Source organism: Vidua chalybeata, chromosome 2 (assembly GCF_026979565.1).
Source record: "Vidua chalybeata isolate OUT-0048 chromosome 2, bVidCha1 merged haplotype, whole genome shotgun sequence".
NCBI lineage: Eukaryota > Metazoa > Chordata > Aves > Passeriformes > Viduidae > Vidua > Vidua chalybeata.
Window position 1 is genome coordinate 97,306,270 of NC_071531.1, and position 15,592 is coordinate 97,321,861.

Sequence of the window (15,592 nt, forward strand, 5' to 3'; positions counted from 1 at the left end):
AAGCGCAATGGCCATTTTTCGGCTAGAGTTCCTGCACTTTCTTTTCAGGGCAGCCAATGTGGGGAGGTGAGGAAAATGATGCACATCTTAAACCTTTCAATCCAAACTCTTTGAAGTGTGCAGTTGGAAAAGACTACTTCATTACCTATAGACACAAGCCTGCTTCAAATGAGAACATTTACTTTCCAGGGTGTAGGCAATGCAACCTAACCCAACCCAATCCCAATTCCCTCGTGCACATACGGCCCATCCCCCTCTGTGGCTGCTTTCCACAAATGAGTGATGAGAAGTGTATTTGGCTCATCTGCTTCCTCTGCCATGCAACCGTGGTTTGGAGACTGTCAAACCGTGGACTGCCACTTCCAGCACTATAGCTGTAAAACATATACATGGTTTTGGCTTTTGCCAACCAGCATTCTCTCAGACCATGCCTGATCATGGCAGGCATAATCCAAAGGATTATATGGACCACCAGCTGTTCCCAGCTGGCAGATTGTACTATTCTTATCTTTCCTATAAGGAAAAGTTCGGCTATATGAACATGGCCCATGATCTGCCAGAAAGCCGCACAGGTCAGAAAATGCACCCTGGTCTGTTCTAAGCAGCAGACACTTAGTAAACTTGCCAACTGTCCAAGTGACACAGCTGTGCCTTTCACTGTAGCCAAATCCTGACTCATCTCACCAGAGTTTGTGCATCTGACAGGTAGAGCTCTCAACTTCTACACCAAGTGGGTAAAGAACACCTGTGTGAGGATTCAGGCCCTCTATGTTCAACACCCGTGAATCACCCTTGCAAGATGCCTCTCAACTATAAAGCTACACAACTACTTAATGTTGGGCCCCGGGCTTTTACACACTTAGATGCAGGTAAGACTAATCCTACCTTTAGAGTCTCCAATGGGCCAGATCTACTGAAGTAGCTTCTTACCTCACTGAGAGGGACAAGCTTCCTTTTCAGCCTGATGAGATAGGTACAAGATTCAGAATGCCCTATGTGGTTTTAGTTGGTACCTAGTGTACCAACTTAGTGCAGCCTTAAGCAACCACAGCGGCACTTGTTATCAAATGTCTTTGTGTCATCTACATAACAGTCTAACTTGTTCCCACATGTGTATGACATTACAACTGTTTTGTCTGGTGCAAAGACCCAAAATGATTACCAATGTTGGCTGGGAAGAGTGCTGTTTTTGGCTAAAAGAGAAAAAAAATCAGTACAAACCCATATTCCTTTGGATCAGTATACACTCCTTAACTCTTGCTGGAAAATAGCTTCGGTTTGATAAGTTGAGGAGGTCAAAGCAGTATTTATTCTTCCCCACATCAAACAAAGTGCAGTTAAATTCTGTCCTGTTGTCTCCTGGGTGAAGGATGTTTTCATACAGCCAAGTTGTTCTTTGACTCGGATGCTTGAGAGCCTCTTTATAAACAACAATTTTTCCACTGATAGAAGTGCATGGTGGAGAGATTACGAAGACCTGAACCAAAGTTTTGCATATGTCTTCTGCTGCCACAACCAGTCTGTATCCAAATTTGTGGAGGAGATCTACAGGTCCTATGGAGGCAATGATGGACTGTGTTTCTAACGATTTCAGTAACACGGTGATGTATACTTCTTGACCAACAGGTGGGCAATCAAACCCTACCCACTGGGACCTAGACAGGGGGATTCCTTTGCTAGTTCTAATGCCCAGAGTCTCATCAGAGCATACTCTTCTGAACTCATAAAGGGTGCTGGTGAATATCACATCCAGTGAAATCACAGTCTTATTCATGCCACATAACTGCTCATTTGTAAAAAGTCCAACCTGAAGGGAGCTCCCAGGCACCTCTGAACTCCTGTTCAAATCAATGTGAAATACAGGCCATTCCACATGGAGGGTGGACATGCTGCTTCTGCTCCACTGGGCAGCACTGCTGTTGTCACTGGGAGAGACCATTCTGAACAAAAAATCACCAGCACTCTTGAAATGGAAACACTCAAACACCACCGTCCCCTGGGACTGATTTGCTGGAAGCTGTTTTCTGGCAATTATCTCACTGGTGCTGGCATCCAATAAAAGGAGGGACACATGCTCTGTTGTCACATTACCACCACTGTAGTACTGATATTCCACAGACACTGTGTCGTTGCTGAAAGCTACATGATCTGGATGCTCCAACAGGAGATACTCCACTTCCCCGAGAACTGAAAGGAAAAGTTCCGCAACAGTATTAAGAAACAGACAAGTGATTCTTGTCAGACAAGTGATTTATTTTCTTCTATAGAAGAAAACAAATATTTTTAAAATGGATATTAAAAGTGGTTCTCAATCTTTTCCAAGTGAACCAGATCACAAAAAAGAAAAGGTCCTAGCAATAGCAGTTAGAGCTCAACAGCTCTGTTCTGTGCAGGGATGTGATTTGGAGCAACTCAAAGTCCACTGCAGTAACACATTCAGGAAGGGAAAAACCAGTATTTTAAAGCAAACCACAAACCACCCAAAAGATTAACAGAAACCTTAATTTATCAGAAGAGGTTCTCAAACTTTACAACTTCTTTCACTTACAGATTTTTAAACTCCACAGAGGCCAACTGTTCTTCAGCTTCAGCCATAATTTAGCAAAAAAAGGACAGTGGTTTCTCACACAGACAGATGAAAAATGTCCCCCAAGTTAAACAGAATAGGAAGTCTGCATGATGCTTTTTGAAGCCTTTTCTCTTGCTCTGTCTTATGAATCTTTCATTTTGCTCATTTGCATCGCAGACACTTGAGTGAAAGAGCTGAAAATAACAGTGATGGTGACTGCAGCACTTTTCTTGTCTCAGATGTGGTGCAACATGTCTAAATGACATCATTTCATTATAAATGGTGCAGTCTTTTCAAATTCACTTCTTGCATGACCATGTTGGTGCAAGTTGCCAAATTATTCTGAGACATGCTGTAACTAGTGATATATCTAAAGCAATAAATTGGAAGATCACATTTCCGTTCTTAGCTCAGCTACCTTCTCTGCATTGCTTGAACCTTAAGGAAATTAGACACAGAAAGGTTATCTGAAAAATGGGAACTGCATACATCTATTCCAGATACAGAATGTGCTGTGAGACATCTTTATTTAATTAATTGTCTGGGGAAAGGCTTCTGAGTCTTAGATGGAAGGTGCCATGGAAGTGTAAAACTTCAGTTAAAGCAATCCTTTCATAAGTAGTATCAACTAACAATACTTTGACTTGTTAAATCTGTTACACATGTCTTAAGATTACCTCAAAGAAAGCTTTGCTGGAAAAACATTGCAACTGCCAAGGCAAGCACTTAGCAGTCAGGAGTAGCAGGACTCATCTCACATAATATTAGACGCCTACTACTCTAAGCTTCAATTTGAGTTAGTCACCTTGGATTCACTTTCTTGTCAGCAGGAAAGATTTTCAGGAAGAAATTCATCTGACTGGGTATAGACATTTACATCTGGGTGGGGTGCAGTGTGCACTAGAAAAAAAAGAGCCTATTACTTGCCACCAGCTACAACATGTCCTTAAAATAACCAGCTCCAACCACATACATAAAGTCCGAGTAAGGGTGGCACACACAGCCTTACACATGCAAATCATACATATACTCTTACATGTATGTACTATAACTCCAGCCTTTCATTTGCATTTCCACAAGACACTGCTTCATTTGGCAGATGGATGGTGCTCATTATCAGAGGGTTCTTTTGTTCTCAGTCTTCTGTTGGTGGTCCTATGTATTATTGACTGCACACCATCCAAAATCTGTCCTGATAACACAGAATTATTCATTTCCCCCATGGACTCTTCTATTGTGCTCTTATTGTAGTGTATTAGTGCATTAGAAATATTAATGACTTTATCCTTCTAAAATCCCTGAAAAATGAGAGAAGGTCACTATTCTTGTTTAGTGTGTTAGGAACCAAGCACAGGCACAAAGGTAAAAAGTGTCAAGTATCAACTAATTGTGGTGCCCTGTGAAAGCCAGGACCCGATTTTAAATACAATGGTCCTTCAGACATCCAAAGCTGGATCCTGTTCATTCTAGCTGTTGTGAGCACATGGCACCACAGCAAACCTGATCTCAACTTGGACACCCAGAGAGTAAGAGACAGACCCTAAACACTTGTGAAATGTGTCTCTCTGAACTGCCCAGCAACACATTCTCCTTGCTCTTCATGTTTTGGCTCTGTCACGTGTGCCTGCCCATATTTTACAGTCCTGTTTCTACCACCATCCACTTCCTGAATCTCTTGGGTACTAGCCTAACTCCATTATTGTTACCATAGTTTTTCAAACTCCTGTCCTCATCTCTTTACCTTATAGCTCTTTTAGCATCTGAGGTTCCTTGGGCCTGCAGTTAACTCCAGCACATTCCCACCTTCTTTGCTCAGTGCTAGCATTCCCTAAGGGAGCACAGGACAATCAACTCTTGTGTCCAATAATGTTGGGGAATTCCTGCCCTGGGCTGGAGCACGCACGGTGTTGTATGAGGCTGGCAAGAGGAGCCAGCGAGAGTTGGGGCACACTTGACCCTTCAGAGAATCTCATCTCTAAGTCATCTGCAAGGATTTAAATCTGGACCAGATCTAGGTCTTCATAAGGACAGCAGAAAGCATGTCCCAGGCCACTGTGAAAACTCTAACAAAGATGAAGTTCCCACAGCTGTGTTAGCTTCCCAGTGAAATGGCATTGAGTTGCTGGGATTTTTTTCCTTTGATAGTGGGCAAAATGATGCATTATTCTACATGGGAATCAGCTAGACTCAATGTAGCTGAAACATTAAAGGAAAAGGAAATCAGACCATAGCAAAAACCCAGCATGAAAAATTTCAATTTTAAGCTTTAAACTTACAACAAAAACATTCAAGCGATAGTAATGAAAAGCACTGATGTTTCTACCTACTGCTTCATTGTCCTTACTCTCTTTTACAATTGTCTTGACCTTCTTGCACTCTTTTATTTAGAATGGCTGAGATGAGGAACTCTGTATGTTGGGAGGAAGGACAGGAGGGCAGGGGACTGCTGTGGAGCAGTCCATCAACCCTAAGTGCAGTTCCTTCAGTAAATGAGGAAAGTGAGCACTACTGGAGGATGCTGTTACAGCACCGCAGAGCTCTGGCTGGTGCACCCCAGCTCACAGAATCCTTTCCTCCAGTTTGGTAAATAAGAAGTTTGCACTTTTGGACAGCTCACACAGCAGTTTTTCACAATGCTCCAAAAGACACCAGTCAGGAGACAGCTTCCACGGCAAGCTCCTTCAGCTGCCCTCCAGCCTACTACGTGCCCATGACTCTGCCACATGCCAAAACCTTATTCCAGTCGTTTGGACAGCCAGTCAGGGGCATCTTTCAATGCACTTGTATCATTTTCATTGTCATTACAATGGTCTCCCATTGAAAGAAGTCTGGCTGTGGTACAAACAACCTGCCAGAGGAGTCTTTGTAAGAATTCACACTTTAAAAGATTAAAAGTCCTTGATTTTCACTGAAGAGCAAGAAGAATTACTTGAGGGTGCTATTCAGATTATTTATTTTAAAGTGTTTTTAAGCCAACTTGGGTTGTGCTGCTGGCTTGTCAGCCTCTGGTAACACAGAGCTAAGTAGAACAAAAACATCAGTAAAACTGATAACACATGAGAATACAATTTAGTTGGATGTTAGGGCTTTTTATAGCACTTCAGTAATTTTTCCAGAACATACTGGATCACTTAAAAATAGTCTTGCCTGAAACAGAAAAGTATACAAGTGAAATAGTTATCTAAAATCGATGCACACAGTAATATTCAAAGATACATATATGCAGAACTGTTTGGAAGCAATTTTCTGAATTATGGGCTGCCCTTTAACTGGAATAAGGTGAAAGTTAATGCACCTAAAGTTTGCAGCAGAGATTTAACTCATTAACTGCACCTCGTAATTACTTGCTGTGCCACAGTCTATATCAAGAATGATAGCTTTTACCTCTGAGTCAATCAGTTGTGAATGTCTACAGGACTGGCTCACCAAGAACCAGTGGATATTGTAATCATTCATCTCATGTCTTGGCTACAGTGAATTTACTATTTACCTTCACTGTGTTACCCACTCAGTGCAGTGTTTCTAACTGGGTTGGTTAGCTGTCTTATTAAAAGAAAAATTGTACTAAAAGCCATAGACAAGATCTTTACTTCTACTAGAACCAAGTTCATCTAAAAGATAGCAATTCTAGGTTCTCTACATCTTCTAGGGTTCCCTTGCTCTGCAGCACAGTTGGAGGATGCACAGAGGAATGAGTAGCATACCAGTCATTTTTCTCACTTGGACAGCAAACTGCATATGCTTTCGTCCATTTCTCTCTTTTGTAAGACATCTTCAGCTGTATGATGCAAGAACTACCTGCTACAGCTCATTCCATAAGTGAGGATTAACCACTTCTTTTCCCATATTTTCCACCCTGTACTTATTTCTGCAGTGCATAGCTTAATCCTTCAGCATGGTTTGACAATGTACTGCAGCTGTCAAAACAACAGTGGCTTTTAAACTAGGAATGAAATTTTCTAAAACATATGAATTAAGGAATTAAGAGTCCCATTCTCAGAATTTCTAGTTCACTCTGCAATAAGTAACTTGCAAACCTACTTCCTACTTAGTACATTCTTGGAAAGGATAAGATACTATACATATGATGCCCCTCAACTTGTACAGGTTTCTGACTTGAACTTAGGATGTCTAACTTCCCTCCTTGGCAGCTGATGGTGAGAAGGAGGTGCTTTTTCATTCTACAGATCTCAGCTGAAGATGGGTAAGAGCTGCTTTTAATATGTATGGATTTGTACATGGACTACTCAAACAAGACTGATTGCCTCTGACTACCTGCCTAATTTTATGAGACTAAGATTGAATGTGTATGAACATCATCCTTTGGCTTCTTATACAGTCAGAGGAAAAAACACCTCTGTTGTACTCAAAAGTTCTCTGGGTGGCAGCTTAGATCCATCAGATGGGGGCTCACTCAGCCATAGCAGGTTGGCTGTACTGTAGATGCTCACATAGGACCCAACTACCCAGGTTCCTTTCCTAATAATGGAGAGAAACAGGTAGTTCTGTGCATATTTCCACCCATCCTACTACAGATACCTAAACCAGGTCTATCTTTCATGATGTTCATTAAATATTATGAAATATAAGTCTTACAAGTGAGCAGAGTTCCAGTTACTGCTTCTAGCACAGCCAGTCCCTTGATGCTCATGGCAAATTGTTCATTTATCTTGTTTATTTCTCTGAGCAAATTTACATCAGGAAAGAATCCTAACACAGATCTAAAGGGACAGTTTATGCAAGTTGCATTTTCCACCTAACTACTGCATAAGACCTAGACTAAATTCTGTGCCTATCAGTGGTGGCTTCCATAGCATTTCATTTCCACAGAATACCTGGAAACACCACCACTCAAAACCACCTTGTGAATGCACATCACAGTTTTCACTCTAATACTCACCGTAGTCACAGAGCACTACTAACAATAGATTTGAAAAATCTTTCAACATATGTTTCATTCTGACCATTGAGATCCTGGGTCCTTTTACTCCTCATGTCCTTTTTCAGCTCCAAAGTGCCAAGACGTCTTCCAAGAACACCTAAAAGTTAAAAAATTACAGCTGTGTCAACTTTTCTTCATAAAATACAAGAAGAAAGATATATCATTAATAAATAAAAAAAAAATTAATTAACTATTAATTAACACTTCTCTCATTTACTTAACAATTACTAACACTGTATCAATGCATCTGAGTAAGGACAGCTACAACTCACTGTACAATAATTTTCCATCCTGAAATGCAGCTCCTGAGCCAGAACAACAAAGACAGATAACAATAATTTTATCTTTGCACTGCAGGAACTACTGCTATGGATATCTTCTATTGTGACCAAAGCTTACAATAGCAAAATAATGAGTATTTGATACAAAATATAACTCTGAGCTCAGCACATACCAATATTGGAGATTTACTTTGGTACACAATTCATATAGCTTGTCAGCTCAGCAGCAAACTACTTTTTTGGTCATCAAACTCCTCTATTATTCAGGTCTAGTAATACAGTTAGTAATCTTACTAGATTTGTAGGAGATCTATAGCTGCCTTTTATGTCATTCTGACTGATCAGACGGAGAAGGTGCTAGCTTCCACTTTTTCCTCCATAATTTTTTTAAGTTTACATTCATGACAGCCTTTGCTAAGCCAATAGAAATAGACTTATTTTGGCAAGTTTCCCAGTTTTATGTCCATGTGGTTTAAACTAGTCTTTATGAGTCTCTTAACAATTAGATAAAATAGGTTGGAAGCATAATGATAGCAGCAAAACCAAACAATTTCCTTCAGAAACGTAAGTAGGAGGGATTCTAAAAAGAGAAATTATACTCAGAGGCCATTTCAAAATATGAGAACTGCTCTCCTGCATTTCACAGGAGCACCTGTAAGTCAGCGTTACTGTGCTCACCATCACACAAACATGCAAGAAAGGTCTTAATCCATTAAGTCTACAACCTAATTTTACGAGAGAAATCTGGCACTGGAGCAGGCAGAAGTTAGGAATGAGCAAAACTGTGGAGGATAATGGTAAAACATGGGAAACAAGTATGGCAAAGATTATGTATGTCTTTAGGAATCACAAATAAAGATATTTCAGCAATTACACTGCTTGGCTTGTTGAACTAAGACGTAGCAGACGTGTTACTTGAAAGCTTTTTTGAACTGCTCTCTGTGCCAAGTGGCTGGAGAGAATAATTTCTAAGAAGATACTAGCGGCACAGCCTTGCTCAGTAAAAGCCCATTACAATAATAGCTGCACATATCTGAAAGGAATAATCATCATCTGGCCCAGGAACTTGACAGGGCTCCAGAAAGCATTAGATAGGGACAGTGATACCGCCACCACCCTCTATTTCACTTGATACGCTGTAAATTACAGGAAGACAAACCTTGTGCCTCAGGAGAGGGGCGGCTGCTGACAGAGGGCGGCGGGGAGCCAGCTTGCCTCCAGGGACAGCCGCTCCCGAACTCCTCCCGCTGCCGGCAGCAGGCTCAGCATCACAGCAGGAACATCATTCCTTGCCCATATTGTTATTGATCACTAATCAGTTAATCAAAACACGGAATCAAAGTAGTCCAAAGAAGAAAAAGCAGGCTTTGTTTAAAAAAAAAATAATTGTGATAGATGTCTTGGCCTCTAGATTTAACTGCTCAAAGAAAACTCGAAAATATGTGGCATTGCTGTAAACTGCCTTGAAATAAAGTGGAGGGAAATTGCTTTGTAGGCCACTACTGTGATTGTGCTGGATGACTTTAATGGGTCCCTTTCCATTCCTAGCTTTCCTAGCTGCAGATTCTTCAAATGGCTTTTACAAATACTTGTTTTAGAAAGTCATGCATTGACAGATGAAATTCAAATAATCCTAATCTCAGCCTAATGAGCAATACACTGCACAGAGGAAATGAAGCTATGGAAAGGAGAATAAATGCTCAGGAAAAAAGAAAAAAGCCTGTGTAGGGGAGCATTCTTGAGGTAGTTGCCTTACATCTTAATTTGCACATCAGCCCAACTGAGGAAAAAGCAGCATGGTTCATGAGACAGGGTGCCAGCAGGAGGCACAGGGACCAGACCTGACTTCTGTTCCTATTCCTGCCACTGCCAGACATAATGTCAGCAAACTGCAGCATTAATCTGCTCCCCTCCTTTCCACTCCATCTTTCACGCTCTGTTATTTATAGTAAAGACTTTTCAGGACAGAGACTCTTTCTAACCAAGCCCGGGGATGGAGCCCACCACCAGAGCCCTTGGGTGTTTCGGTAACACCAATCATTTGTCACACCAAAACCTCCTTCCCTCTCACCCTTCCTTCTGTGTTATCTTGGCTTGCTTGGGAAAAGACTGCGGTGTGCAGTGCGGGTAACACCCAGGCTAAAACTGGAGTATTTGAAACGGTACCAACACTAACTTCCAATTAGTGAGATCAGGTACCTCTGGAAGCCTAGCCCAGGGCTACTTCACCCTCTGCATGCCTCTGCAGCAACTGGATTGCAGCAGGAGCCCTCCCACCTCACACACATACAGCTCCTTCAGGCTACCAGCTGCAGTACAGCCCTACCTTTGAACAAAGCTCCAATTAAAGTGCTCCATGAAGCCTCCCTGAGCTTTTGCACCATTGCTAGCTGAATTCCAATAGCACCTCTAAATGCAATGTTGACCCATTTCTGATGTACTTGTGCCCCCATACTACTCTCTTTTTACACAGGTTTGTTCCTCTCCCCTCCTTCACTTTTCTTCATTTTGCCTCATCTCAGCTTTGGACAGGCCATACACTGACCTCTAAATTCAGTTCAGAATTTTCCCCTCTCCTCTCTATCTTCTCTAAGCCAATTTCTTTCTAGGTTTCTTCTCATTTTTAGGTCTTCTTCCAAATTCTCCATTCTCTTGCCCCCTGCTCAAATAATTTTTTCCTCTTTTCTCACTCATATAAATTTTTTCTTTTTGGAGCAGACAGTACATTTAAATGGTTTCTACTCTATTCAGATCTTCTACCTGAAGTTCGTCAACTTAATGAGATGAAAAATTATGGAATGGCGAAGGCTATCAGACTTCAAATAATTGGCTTTTTTAATTTATTGCTCTCGTGGACAAGCATGAACTGAGGCTCTATTGTGCGAAATGCAGCAGAAGCACAGCAACATAAAAAGATGCTTTCTTCTTCCAAGAGACAGTGTAATAGGCTGATTGGAAGTGGAAGATTTCCTCTCCAAAGAGAATTTGAAATGACAGATGAGGAGGGCATAAGCCATAAAGCGCTTTGGAAGCGAAGACCAAGAGGCTTGTGTGCAACGCAAATGACACAGGAAAACTTTGAGTCCCTGCTCTGCAGCAGATTTCCTGTGCTATCTTGGTCACATCTCTTACTTTTCCTGTGACACAGCTCTCCACTGGAGACTGTATCTCACTATCTGGTATGGGGGCTACAAGAATAAATCCTCATCAGCTCTGTGGTTTGCAGGAACACGGTGACACTAATCGTGTAAGAGCCAGATGTGAAATTTGAAATTGTACTTAAAATATTTTTTTGCAAATAAGTAACAGAATAGGCTATAATACTGCCTATTAGAATCATATGTATTAACCTATTCAAAAAATTTCCCTATTTCCCTACATTGTTAAAACCATAGAATATATTGGGATCATTTTGGTTAAAAAAAAAAAAAACAACTAAAATAAGCCAAACAAATAAAAAACTCCAAGCCAACTGGATTTATGACTCCTGATATTTTTGCAGCAGTATCCAAGGCTGCAGCACAGACATGACATTTCAGACACCAGCCACCTCTTCTGAGAGCTGTCACCTGCTTATTTAGCAGTAACCACCTTCACCAACTGCAACAGCACAGCATTCAGTGCCTACTCCCCCTTCATTAGGGAGATGAGAGGCAAATAAGCCTCCCAAAAAAGGGCCATCAGGAATTAATCAGACACTCCATGACCAAGCATGGAGTTTAATGAGAACACAAATCCATGGCACTCAAAACCTCTGTGCTCTGGAGCCTCATTCATGCAAAGAAGTGCCACTGATGGATCCTGTATTTCACCTACCCACAAGTACCCTCAGTCCTCTTCCTCTTTGCAAATCCCCACCAAGAGCTGAGCCCTCCCCTGCCCTAGCTCCCATCCTCCTTCAGTGACAGGCCTGTTCTTCCTCATCTCTCCTCTGAGCACAGCCCTGCTCTCTCCTTGTCTCGCCAACCCCACAGCTGCAGGTGAAGGTGGACCCAGCCACGGCACAGAAATCCTCTGACTTAGGGCACGCATGAGAGCAAGGTGGGAGAAGGGCTTGGGGAAGGAGTGAGTGTGTGTGGGGGCAATATGGTGTCAGGCTGAGGAGTGACCCACTTGGAACCAACCTGCCCCTGCCCCAAGTACTGCCCCAGGCAGTGGCACATACCCCAGGCACTCCGATGGACTCAGCAACCAGCCACGGTCTGAATACTTATAGGAATGAGGGAGGAAAAAAAAAATCCTTTATAGCTGTTCACTAGTAAACATTTTTCAGTTGTGTTTGCAGCCCAAAATCTGCACAGTTCTGGCTATGTACAAGAGGCTGACGGCAAAATAGGCTACAGACAGAAAAGCCTGAAAGTCCCTAAATCCTCCCTACATTTTACAAGCAGCACTAACAACAAAAAGAAATGTGTATCTGCAACATTTCCTCAAATGGATTTCTTTATATTTTATCAGTATGTTGGAAAAGAGATTAATTATTTTCAACCATCATATGCTTATTGCAATGGGATTAGGCAGCTATTGAAGTGTTACCACCTGCTGGGAATTTCAGAACCTCCCATATAATCTCTCCACTTTGACAGTAAAGAGAGAACACCTCAACTGTTCATCACATTTTATCAAAATCTAATCACTGCTGACCAGCCAGAGTGGTCAGGGCCAAAAATATGCCACTTGGAAGATATTTAGTTTAGCCAGGAAAGTGTCTATGTGATGTCTGCCACAGCAGGGGGCTGGAGCTGACATCCTCAAAGGCATCTTTCATTCTTATTTACACATCCGACAATTTTACACTGTTATCAGATAATGACTTTATTAAAATTATGCATCTAAATTCACTAGGCTGAAACTGACAGCACCAAATCCTCTGTGTGCAAGGAAAAATAAAACAATAATTAGCTGATAAAGCCTATTTTCATTAATATTTGGGGTCAGATCTCACAAAATCCTAGGATTTCTCAGCTCCTTTTGATATTAACATAGCAATTCAAGAGCAGGCTGGCCAGCAACATCTGTCCTTTGAAACCGAAGGGCTTACAATAAAGAGTATAGGGATGATATTTACTTTGGAAAATGTACAGTGAAAATACGTTTATTAAGCATAAAGAGATTTGGGAAGGTGTTTGAGCAATAATTAATAAAGAATGCAAAGAATTAAATACATTAGATGAGAGCTTATGGCATACGGAAAAGAATGCAGTCATCCATTCTTTCCTTCCTCCTTCAGAGTTTCTATAAAATATATATATATATATATATATATATATATATATATATATATATACACTGTCCACTGCTCCTGGAATTCCCCCTTTGGAAGAGTTTATAATGAAGATCATCGTATGGAGAACATACATGGCACAGCTGATACAATCAGAAGTTTGTTAGAGAAGCAGGGCTGAAATACCGTGAAGTATCAGTATTAAAAAGATAATTCGGAAGCTTTCTCCTACGCTTTACCCTGAGTTTGCCGTGTACTCACACGGTTTCGACCGGTCTAGCGAACGATATAAAGTAGAAATCACCAAACACACTAAAAAACACTAAAATTATTCCTACCTAATACGGACTCGAGTGAGGACCCCGGGCAGTCGCTCCCCGCGCCGATGCTCCCGGCACTTCGAGAGCGCTGGAGCACCGGGGCTCCGGGCGGGACGGCCGCTGCCTCCGGGGCAGAGGCGACACAGAGAATACCGGGCGGGGGCAAAGCCGGGACCTGCCGGCACACGGGTGTTTTAAAACACCTCCAGGACGGCGTGTCACGGCGACCGCGGCGCGATCCCGCGGCACCGCTCGCTCCGACCGACGGCTCTCCCCGCCCGTGCCCGCCGGCTCCGCACCGACAGCCGCCCCCGGCCGGCTCCGAGTCCGGGGCAGCCCGAGCTCCTCACGGCCCCACCCTTCGGCACCCAGCGACCCGCCCGCGCCCCGGGACCGCCGGGCTCGGCTCCCCCTCCTCCCGCCCCGCGCTCACCTCCACGCCGCAGGCGGAGCGGCCGGCGGGTCGGGCATAGAGCGCGGTCCTTCCCGCGGAGGAGACGCCGCCGGCGCTGCCCGAGGCGGCGGGCGGGCGCTCACTGCCCGGCGGCGGTGGCGGCAGGAGGGTTAAATGGCGGCTGCGGGCGGCTGTCGGCGGCTGTCAGCGGGCGCGGGGCGGCGGCGGGCGCCGAGCGAGGGCAGCCCGCGCCTCTGGCGGCGAGGCGCTCCCGGCCCGGCCCGGCCCAGCCCGGCCCAGCCCTGCCCCGCCGCGGCCGCGCCGCCCTCCCACGCCCGCCCGCCGGGCTGCGGCGGCCCTGCGGCAGGGGAGACCCGTGAGGGGCGCGCCCGACCCGTGAGAGGTGTCCGCCCCCGGGCTGGGCCGGCGGCCGGCCACGGTGAGGGCCCTGGGGCAGCCCCACAGCTCCCCTCACGGGGAGTGCGGTTTGTATGGCAGCAGTACGAGGAGCGGCTGAGGTCACTTGGAGAAGAGGAGACTGAGGGGAGAGAGCTCATCGCAGTCTACAGCTTATTCACGATGGGATGCAGAGGGGCAGACACTGATCTCTTCTCTATGGTGACCAGTGATAGGACCCGTGGGAATGGCAGGAAGTTGTGTCAGGGGAGGTTTAGGTAGGATGTCAGAAAAAAGTTCTTTGTCCAGAGAGTGGTTGGGCACTGGAACATCTCCCCAGGGAAATGGGCACAGCACCAGCCTGACAGTTCAAGAAGCTTTCGGACAATGCTCTCATGCACATGGCATGATCATTGGGGATGGCTCTGTGCAGGGCCAGGAGTTGGACTCAATGATCCTTGTGGACCATTGTGGATTTTCCAACTCAGCATACTCCTTGAAAATCACTCCCCTCCCTCTGGGCATTGGTAAGGGCAACCTGCCCAGGCACGGGCTGGCACGTCGGAGCCAGGCTGGTTGATGACTTATGAAGAGAGCAGCGGGCAGGCAGGAGGCTGCTCTCCAGAGTCAGCAAGTCAGCTTGCATCAGTGGAGACAGAGCATCAAACAGCCAAGAGCAGCACCAGCTCCTTTGTGTGCCCGTCTGCAGCTGAGGGCTACATATATGTGGGTATTTGTGATGTCCAGTGTTCATGGATAATGATCAGGGACTCTTGTTACATGATAAAACTATCCTCATGCAGACACTGCTTTAAGAAAAGCACTTTTCATCCATTTTTATATAACAGACTAATTTATCTCAAACTGTTGTTAAATTTATTTGCATGACATGAAGTCTGTGATTTAAATACAGACCATGGATACCTACATGCCCACAAAGATAGGAAAAGATTTTATGGAGCATTTACATCAGACAGTGTTACATGTAATGAATTTTCCTGCTTTCCCTTATTCATTTATGGTAATTGTGGGCATGACTTAAAGGCCCAAGAGAAAGGAATTGTCCATTTTTTGGTGTTCAGATTTAAAAACAGACTAAAAGGTCCCTCCTAGTTAACTTGTATTATCTATATGACTGAGGAAATAAAATTTCCACACAACATGGGTATCTCTGCCCCAAGTGAGTGTTGAGACCAAACAGCTGCTTAGGGATATTGCCCACCGCTGTGGCTGGACTCTGATCAACCTGCTGCTAAACTTCTTGTCCATATGCTGGCTGAGGTCTGCAGTGGTTAATGCTTCACAGCCACACTGCCATCTGGAGTACTGACAAAGCCTTTGGGAGAGCAAGACAAACCCTTGCTGAGGAACTCAGACTGTATTCTGGACAGCAAAAAGGGAACTATTTGTGTGTAATAAAGATTTTCTGGGCTGTTTTTAAACATTTTATTTTGAACAACCCAAAT

General features: G+C 43.8%; 1 protein-coding gene across 2 annotated transcripts in view; it reads right to left on the reverse strand.

Moving 5' to 3' along the window:
* THSD1 (thrombospondin type 1 domain containing 1) overlaps positions 1–13,899 on the reverse strand; it is a 29,816-nt gene extending 15,917 nt beyond the window's left edge. The window contains exons 1-3 of one of the 2 annotated variants that reach the window (XM_053935521.1): positions 13,770–13,899; positions 7,470–7,608; positions 1,222–2,187 (exon numbers count right to left, since the gene is read on the reverse strand). In XM_053935521.1, the coding sequence (XP_053791496.1) occupies positions 1,222–2,187; positions 7,470–7,536 (1,033 nt within the window). In that variant the 5' untranslated portion in view covers positions 7,537–7,608; positions 13,770–13,899. Of the gene's footprint in view, positions 1–1,221; positions 2,188–7,469; positions 7,609–13,354; positions 13,421–13,769 lie in introns of those variants that run through there. The other variant, XM_053935522.1, reaches the window with a different exon arrangement.
* Between the last annotated feature and the right edge of the window lie 1,693 nt (positions 13,900–15,592).